The sequence below is a fragment of the Haliotis rufescens genome, unplaced genomic scaffold, assembly GCF_023055435.1.
Source record: "Haliotis rufescens isolate VD_foot unplaced genomic scaffold, xgHalRufe1.0.p SCAF_15, whole genome shotgun sequence".
NCBI classification, from domain to species: Eukaryota; Metazoa; Mollusca; class Gastropoda; order Lepetellida; family Haliotidae; genus Haliotis; species Haliotis rufescens.
This window is the reverse complement of record NW_025963835.1, coordinates 7,643,082-7,653,215: the sequence shown is the minus strand read 5'-3', so window position 1 is coordinate 7,653,215 and position 10,134 is coordinate 7,643,082. Positions and strand designations below refer to the sequence as shown.

At 40.7% G+C, this 10,134-nt stretch overlaps 1 protein-coding gene across 1 annotated transcript; it reads right to left on the bottom strand.

The window, feature by feature from the left end:
* Positions 1-9,540: 9,540 nt before the first annotated feature.
* Positions 9,541-10,134, bottom strand: LOC124119280 (interleukin 17-like protein). Its single transcript, XM_046481740.2, has one exon. It carries the CDS (start codon positions 10,132-10,134, stop codon positions 9,541-9,543), a length of 594 nt encoding a protein of 197 aa, XP_046337696.2.

Here is a 10,134-nt window from a genome sequence, read left to right as displayed (position 1 = left end):
CCTTTTATAATGTAATACATGTGAAACTAAATGTATCTAGCAGTCTGCCTATTTTAATGCAATACAAGTGAAACTAAATGTATCTAGCAGTCTGCCTATTTTAATGCAATACATGTGAAACTAAATGTATCTAGCAGTCTACCCTTTTTAATACAATACATGTGAAACTAAATGTATCTAGCAGTCTGCCTATTTTAATGTAATACATGTGAAACTAAATGTATCTAGCAGTCTGCCTTTTATAATGTAATACATGTGAAACTAAATGTATCTAGCAGTCTGCCTATTTTAATGCAATACATGTGAAACTAAATGTATCTTGCCGTCTGCCTATTTTAATGCAATACACGTGAAACTAAATGTATCTAGCAGTCTGCCTTTTTTAATGCAATACATGTGAAACTAAATGTATCTAGCAGTCTACCCTTTTTAATATAATACATGTGAAACTAAATGTATCTAGCAGTCTGCCTATTTTAATGTAATACATGTGAAACTAAATGTATCTAGCAGTCTACCCTTTTTAATACAATACATGTGAAACTAAATGTATCTAGCAGTCTGCCTATTTTAATGTAATACATGTGAAACTAAATGTATCTAGCAGTCTGCCTTTTATAATGTAATACATGTGAAACTAAATGTATCTAGCAGTCTGCCTATTTTAATGCAATACATGTGAAACTAAATGTATCTTGCCGTCTGCCTATTTTAATGCAATACACGTGAAACTAAATGTATCTAGCAGTCTGCCTTTTTTAATGCAATACATGTGAAACTAAATGTATCTAGCAGTCTGCCTTTTTTAATGCAATACACGTGAAACTAAATGTATCTAGCAGTCTGCCTATTTTAATGCAATACATGTGAAACTAAATGTATCTGGCAGTCTGCCTTTTTTAATGCAATACAAGTGAAACTAAATGTATCTAGCAGTCTGCCTTTTATAATGTAATACGTGTGAAACTAAATGTATCTAGCAGTCTGCCTATTTTAATGCAATACATGTGAAACTAAATGTATCTAGCAGTCTGCCTTTTATAATGTAATACGTGTGAAACTAAATGTATCTAGCAGTCTGCCTATTTTAATGCAATACATGTGAAACTAAATGTATCTAGCAGTCTGCCTTTTTAATATAATACATGTGAAACTAAATGTATCTAGCAGTCTGCCTTTTATAATGTAATACATGTGAAACTAAATGTATCTAGCAGTCTGCCTATTTTAATGCAATACATGTGAAACTAAATGTATCTAGCAGTCTGCCTTTTATAATGTAATACATGTGAAACAAAATGTATCTAGCAGTCTGCCTTTTTTAATGTAATACATGTGGAACTAAATGTATCTAGCAGTCTGCCTTTTTTAATGCAATACATGTGAAACTAAATGTATCTAGCAGTCTGCCTATTTTAATGTGGTACATGTGAAACTAAATGTATCTAGCAGTCTGCCTTCTTTAATGTGATACATGTGAAACTAAATGTATCTAGCAGTCTGGTGTTCTTACTGCATGGGCGACCGCGAGCAGAATGTACCCCTCGGCGGAAACGTCCAATGCGGTTTTGTATAATGAGCCAAATCTCCGCTCACCAGTATTTTGTGTGTTGGAGAGGAAACCTCCGCCTAACTTGTTAATGGTATGTATAATTGTTTAACCGATGTTGACAATGTTGTTATTCATTTATTTACTTGTACTTCTAAATGTCATATCAATCATCTGAGTCACGATCAGTGTCTGTAGAGCAACTATTTGTCAACCTGTTATTGTCTATATGCATTTTACTAAATACTTGTACTTTCAATATTGTCATTATTTTTAAAACGCTTTTGTAGACAAAAGCTCCACGACGGTGAGGGGTATTGTTATAGGTCAAACCATTTCAATACATTTCTTTAAAACTTCATTTATCTACACTTCCTATTTGTGTCAATATGTTTCCAAAGTGATCCGTGACGATTCCGGGGTAGAATAGGTCTACAGCAACCCATGCTTGCCGTAAAAGGCGACTATGCTTGTCGTAAAAGGCGACTTACGGGATCGGGTAGTCAGGCTCGCTGACTTGGTTGATGCAGGTCATTGATCCCAATTGCGTGGATCGATGCTTATGATGTCAATCACTGGATTGTCTGGTCCAGACTGGATTATTTACAGACCCCCGTCATATAGCTGGAATATTGCTGAGTGCGGCGTTAAACAACAAACAAACAAACAAACCAACAAAACCAAAGTGCACCGAAAATCTACCCCATTTGTTTACAGTAAACTTTGAATGAGGAGGGGGATTTAGAGATTTTACGTGCGCTTTCCGACATTATGCGTATTTCGTACACGGGCCCACCAGGCTTCTGATCGCGCTTTTGGATATAGGTATGTTTAGGCTTATTTCAGGTAGCTCGAGGGCCGTTTGGGCTGCTTTGTCGGCGTGTTCGTTTCTAAACACTCCGACGTGGTCACGGATCCAAACGAACTCTAATTGTTTTCCCAGGGTATTCAATTGTTGTATGCTTTTTAGTATATGTTTCATTAGTTGAGGTCGGTTTGGGTTTTTTTGGTTCTTAATTGCTTGGAGCCCGTTAGAATAGCGAGTCCGTTAGAATAAGGATTGTATCGTGTTGTTTGATGAGTTGGTTGTGTAGCCACGCCCATCAGCTCTGCCGTGAAAGACTGATTGTTTGTAGGGGAGTGTATGATTTTGATTGCCTAATAGGTTGTGATATGTGGATGCCGAAGCCTGTGCGTTTTGGGCTCAGGTAAGAGGACCCGTCTGTGTATATTCGGCACCAATGTGGCCATTATTCACGTATGTAAGCTAGGTTAGTAGTTTTGACGGTGTTTGCTTTTGTTGTTTTGTTTTGTTTAGAGGAGTGTGATGTGTATATAATTTAGGAGTAAAGATGTTACTGGGTTTGGGTGTTTTGCTTAATTTTATTTTGGTTGTGCTGAGTTATGTATCTTGCTCTGCGTTGAAATATAGTGGGTGTTGGCGAGCGAGCGCGTGAAGTTTTGGGCTTATGTTGGTATTTATGATTTGCTGGATTAGGGAGTGGGGTGGACGCCCAGAAGTTCATGGTTAGTTGTTTACGGCGAAGGCCCCGGGGCATTCCGCCTGTTGGGGCTTGTAAAGCTGTAAGTGGTGTGCCATGCTGTGTACGCGTGATTGTTTTTGGTGCTTGGTATGGAATGGAGTTAAATTTATTATTTAATGTGTTGTTTAGACTATTACAGATTACGCAATCGTAGTCTATTTTCGACCTATTTAGTGATGTGTAGATGGTTAATAGGGTCTGCTTGGAGCCTCACAAACGACTATAAAGACACTACGTCGATGATAAAGAATCGCCGCCCGACTGCCTGCCTATGTGTAGGTGACACAGCGGGTCTCCGCACCGGGATCACGTACTGGCCACTGGGTCCCGGTGTGCGTTCTGTCACGTTATTATCAGCCTGTGCCGTTTCCACTTTTTTCAACCCGACTTGGTTGATGCATGTCATAGATCCCAATTGCGTGGATCGATGCTCATGATGTCAATCACTGAATTGTCTGTTCCAGACTCAAATATTTACAGAATACCGTCATATAGCTTGGATATTGCTGAATACAGCGTTAAACAACAAACAAACTTACAAACAACCCTTCATCAATAAACATGGCTGCTGTCGTGTAACTTCACCCCTGAGGATTGTCTTCCGTCTCCAACCTGAGCTACCATCCGAGGGCAAACCTGCGCTTCTGGGAAACACACACGTTTATCTCCCTTGCCGACAGACGCGCAGTACTGGAAAAAGGAAGTATTTTTATTCGCGTGTGTTGGACATATTTCACCCTAACATTCCGTTACATGAATAGCAACAACGGTTGGAGTTAAGATTTCTGTGGAATTTTAAATTTTCTGTAAAATTGATCCATTGCTATTTGAAGAATCAAACAGTTGAAGTATGTTGATGATTAAAGAATATTTTCATCATTTTCTGTTGTAGGAATATATCTGACCTTATGTTTTGTTTGGTTTTGTTGTTGTTTAACGACGCACATATATTCAAGCGATATAACGGCGGTCTATAAGTAATTGAGGCTGGACCAGACAATCTACTAACATTTTCAGGACCAATTCATGCAATTGGGATACGATAACATGCATCAACCAAGTCAGCGAGCCCGACAACCCGATTCCGTTAATCGCCTCTTACGACAGGCATGGGTTGCTCGGGACTTTTGTTTTCACCCTTGTCCCGCACAGGATGACAAATCGTTCCCTGGTAATAATGTATGTTTTGGAAAAAAAGTATGTTGTTGGTTCATAAAAATGTGTATGGGTCCTGCAGAACAAATACTCTTGAAGTGCTGATTGACTGAACACGGGATCTAAATATACGTGACTGAAGTTAAGGCAAGATCCCAAAATGTCCAAGAACATTCAATGTAAGAACATAAGAGCATAGCTTCGGTTCCTGAAATATTTCAGTAACCTGTCACAACAGAGTGGTTACATTTCAGTAACCTTCAAAACAGGGTGGTTACATTTCAGTAACTGTCACAACAGGACGGTTACATTTCAGTAACCTGTCACAACAGGGTGGTTACATTTCAGTAACCTGTCACAAAAGAATGGTTACATTTCAGTAACCTGTCACAACAGGGTGGTTACATTTCAGTAACCTGTCGCAACAGGGTGGTTACATTATAGTAACCTGTCAAAAGAGGATGGTTACATTTCAGTAACCGTTACAACAGAGTGGTTTCATTTCAGTAACCTGCCAAAACAGAATGTTAACATTTCTATAACCTGTAACTACAGGGTGGTTACATTTCAGTAACCGTCACAACAGTGTGGTTAGATTTCAGTAACCTGTAACAACAGAGTGGTTACATTTAAGTAACCTCTCTCATAAGAGTGGTTACGTTTCTGTAACCTGTCACAACAGGGTGGTTACATTTCAGTAACTTGTCACAACAGGGTGGTTACATTTCAGTAACCTCTCTCATAAGAGTGGTTACGTTTCTGTAACCTGTCACAACAGGATGGTTACATTTCAGTAACCTGTCACAACAGAGTGGTTACACTTCAGTATCCTGTCACAACAGGATGGGTACATTTCAGTAACCTGTCACAACAGAGTGGTTACACTTCAGTATCCTGTCACAACAGGATGGTTACATTTCAGTAACCTGTCACAACAGAGTGGTTACATTTCAGTAACCTGTCACAACAGGGTGGTTACATTTCAGTAACCTGTCACAACAGGGTGGTTACATTTCAGTAACCTGTCACAACAGAGTGGTTACATTTCAGTAACCTGTCACAACAGGGTGGTTACATTTCAGTAACCTGTCACAACAGGATGGTTACATTTCAGTAACTTGTCACAACAGAGGGGTTACATTTCAGTAACCTGTCACAATAGGGTGATTACATTTCAGTAACCGTCACAACCGGGTGGTTACATTTCAGTAACCTGTCACAACAGAGTGGTTACATGTCAGTAACCTGTCACAACAGGATGGTTACATTTCAGTAACCTGTCACAACAGGATGGTTAGATATCAGTAACCTGTCACAGGGGAAGGTAACATTTCAGTAACCTGTCACAACAGGGTGGTTACATTTCAGTAACCTGTCACAATAGGGTGGTTACATTTCAGTAACCTGTCACAACAGGGTGGTTACATTTCAGTAACCGTCACAACCGGGTGGTTACATTTCTGTAACCTGTCACAACAGAGTGGTTACATTTCATTTCAGAAACCTGTCACAACAGGGTAGTAACATTTCAGTAACCGTCACAGCAGAGTGATTACATTTCAGTAACCTCTCTCATCAGAGTGGTTACGTTTCTGTAATCTGTCAGAACAGGATGGTTACATTTCAGTAACCGTCACAACAGGATGGTTACATTTTAGTAGCCTGTCACAACAGAGTGGTTACATTTCAGTAACCTGTCGCAACAGAGTGGTTACATTTCAGTAACCTGTCACAACAGGATGGTTACATTTCAGTAACCTGTCACAACAGAGTGGTTACATTTCAGTAACCTGTCGCAACAGAGTGGTTACACTTCAGTAACCTGTCACAACAGGGTGGCTACATTTCAGTAACCGTCACAATAGGATGGTTACATTTCAGTAACCTGTCACAACAAAGTGGTTACATTTCAGTAACCTGTCACAACAGGATGGTTTCATTTCTGTAACCTGTCACAATAGGATGGTTAGATATCAGTAACCTGTCACAGGGGATGGTTACATTTCTGTTACCCTTCACAATAGGATGGTTAGATATCAGTAACCTGTCACAACAGGATGGTTACATTTCTGTAACCTGTCACAGGGGATGGTTAGATATCAGTAACCTGTCACAATAGGATGGTTAGATATCAGTAACTTGTCACAATAGGATGGTTAGATATCAGTAACCTGTCACAGGGGATGGTTAGATATCAGTAACCTGTCACAGGGGATGGGTACATTTCTGTAACCTGTCACAGGGGATGGTTAGATATCAGTAACCTTTCACAGGGGATGGTTAGATATCAGTAACCTGTCACAGGGGATGGTTAAATTTCTGTAACCTGTCACAGGGGATGGTTAGATATCAGTAACCTGTCACAATAGGATGGTTAAATATCAGCAACCTGTCACAGGGGATGGTTAGATATCAGTAACTTGTCACAAGGGGTGGGTACATTTCAGTAACCTGTCACAGGGGATGGTTAGATATCAGTCACCTGTCACAGGGGATGGTTACATTTCTGTAACCTGTCACAGGGGATGGTTACATTTCTGTAACCTGTCACAGGGGATGGTTAGATATCAGTAACCTGTCACAATAGGACGGTTAGATATCAGTAACCTGTCACAATAGGATGGTTAGATATCAGTAACCTGTCACAACAGGATGGTTACATTTCAGTAACCTGTCACAATAGGATGGTTAGATATCAGTAACCTGTCACAATAGGATGGTTAGATATCAGTAACCTGTCACAACAGGATGGTTACATTTCAGTAACCTGTCACAATAGGATGGTTAGATATCAGTAACCTGTCACAATAGGATGGTTACATTTCAGTAACCTGTCACAACAGGATGGTTACATTTCAGTAACCTGTCACAATAGGATGGTTAGATATCAGTAACCTGTCACAGGGGATGGTTACATTTCTGTAACCTGTCACAGGGGATGGTTAGATATCAGTAACCTGTCACAACAGGATGGTTACATTTCTGTAACCCTTCACAATAGGATGGTTAGATATCAGTAACCTGTCACAACAGGATGGTTACATTTCTGTAACCTGTCACAGGGGATGGTTAGATATCAGTAACCTGTCACAATAGGATGGTTAGATATCAGTAACTTGTCACAATAGGATGGTTAGATATCAGTAACCTGTCACAATAGGATGGTTAGATATCAGTAACCTGTCACAGGGGATGGGTACATTTCTGTAACCTGTCACAGGGGGTGGTTAGATATCAGTAACCTGTCACAACAGGATGGTTACATTTCTGTAACCTGTCACAGGGGATGGTTAGATATCAGTAACCTGTCACAGGGGATGGTTAGATATCAGTAACCTGTCACAGGGGATGGTTAAATTTCTGTAACCTGTCAAAGGGGATGGTTAGATATCAGTAACCTGTCACAATAGGATGGTTAAGTATCAGCAACCTGTCACAGGGGATGGTTAGATATCAGTAACTTGTCACAAGGGGTGGGTACATTTCAGTAACCTGTCACAGGGGATGGTTAGATATCAGTCACCTGTCACAGGGGATGGTTACATTTCTGTAACCTGTCACAGGGGATGGTTACATTTCTGTAACCTGTCACAGGGGATGGTTAGATATCAGTAACCTGTCACAATAGGACGGTTAGATATCAGTAACCTGTCACAATAGGATGGTTAGATATCAGTAACCTGTCACAACAGGATGGTTACATTTCAGTAACCTGTCACAATAGGATGGTTAGATATCAGTAACCTGTCACAATAGGATGGTTAGATATCAGTAACCTGTCACAACAGGATGGTTACATTTCAGTAACCTGTCACAATAGGATGGTTACATTTCAGTAACCTGTCACAATAGGATGGTTAGATATCAGTAACCTGTCACAGGGGATGGTTACATTTCAGTAACCTGTCACAGGGGATGGTTAGATATCAGTAACCTGTCACAAGGGGTGGGTACATTTCAGTAACCTGTCACAGGGGATGGTTAGATATCAGTCACCTGTCACAGGGGATGGTTACATTTCTGTAACCTGTCACAGGGGATGGTTACATTTCTGTAACCTGTCACAGGGGATGGTTAGATATCAGTCACCTGTCACAGGGGATGGTTACATTTCTGTAACCTGTCACAGGGGATGGTTATATATCAGTAACCTGTCACAGGGCATGGTTAGATATCAGTAACCTGTCACAGGGGATGGTTACATATCAGTAACAAGTCACATCAGAGTGGTCACATTTCAATAGTGGTATTGTTCTTTGAGAACACTATGACTTTATCTTCTTCTAACCCGCAGTTGGTGATGTGAGTTTGATATGTCCTTACATTGCCCCCCTAACCTAGCTATCAGTGATGCTCGTAGATCTTCTCAGGTCATTCTTGAAATGCTTTGTTTACGGTGTATGGTATAAAGACACACTTAGATTTCAAATCCGAAATATTTTTTATTGCATGATGTATAACATAGCGAAAATGACACTATTTGTACAAAACACTCCAAGATAATTAGTTAAAATGCAACACGTGTCCTGGAACTATTAAAATGGCAAATACTCAGCTTCAACTAACACGTGAAAATTCATAGGTATAAGAAAACGACCCATGTTTAACTAACTCTATTGTATATTCTGAGCTTTTACACTATTGTGCAGCTACTACGCAACAGGACGTTTCAAACTCTTGCATTTGCTTCTGAAGGATAATAAATAATAAAAAAGCAGATTAATCAGTCTGCAAATACTGAGACAACCTCACCCGTGTGTCTTCATATCAGATATATCAACCTGAGTCGATAGGAGTTTTAAACTTTTATCATCGAGTGTTGATATATATTTGAAGGTGAAGGTGAGATTCTATTTACCATGCAACCTCATTCTTACAACTTTTTAGAGTAAACTTTTTAAACAGTAATAAGCAGTGTCATGATTGTACAGGTACAGCTAACCAGCTTCAGCGGTAGAGTGATGTCATGGTAATCAATGACGTCACAATGGTCTTAAACGTAGTGTGATGCAATAAGGATATGTTGCTTGATCTCAAATAAGCAATATCCCCCGTAGAAGCCAGTTTGGGATGAGTGTTGTATATTGTATCGTAATACTAGCTACAAATGTTCTATTTGAATACAAAAACTTACTTATAACCATGTAATGTTTTGTCAGCATCTGACATACTAAACTCTCACACTTCGATACGAAGTTTGAAAGTGTACAACGAGCTAACGGTTCTCTTGCAATTTTGGTCCATATGGCACTGTCGTCATGACTACCTGGCGCTGTCCACGTGTACTGTCATCTAGCTGGTGCAGCCCCAGCCGCCACAGTCGTTGGTAGTCGGGGAGGTCCGCTTCTTGGTGCACGTGCAACCCACGTGATGAGTCTTCAAGATTGGCTTGTACTTGTAGAATCCATCTTGGCAACCTATCTCCTGCAGGACCCGGATGTTGGTGGACACTCGGGAACACTCGTTGACGTCGTTGCCGACACATGCCGGGCACTTGCAGACAGCCTGTGGGATGACAGATGGGAAGTGGCCGGCAGGGAGCTCCGTTATGTTGTACCACCAGGGGCAGATGGAGCGGGAGAAGACTGGGGCGCTGGGGTCATCACTCACAGAAGATGGACACGACCTGTTTGCTACCTGGCTGTCTGACACCTGGTGGTAGTTCAGCTCTGTGGGCAGGTGGGAAATGTTCCCGGCCGGCTCAGACATTTGAAGATACAAGGAAGCATTGAGGTGCTGGTTGAGGCTCTCAAAAAGGAGGCTGAGGTTGGCTGGAGGTTGGCAGTTCTCGACTTGTCTTCTTTCTCTAGCGTTGACGTTCATCTGTGGCAGGCACCAAGCAGCGACTGCAGCACACAGGAACACGGGTAGGCGCAGAAGGAACAT

What these genes read in the sequence shown, in the direction of transcription:
- LOC124119280 (XM_046481740.2), bottom strand. Translation starts at nt 10,134, where the DNA reads ATGTTCCTTCTGCGCCTACCCGTGTTCCTGTGTGCTGCAGTCGCTGCT.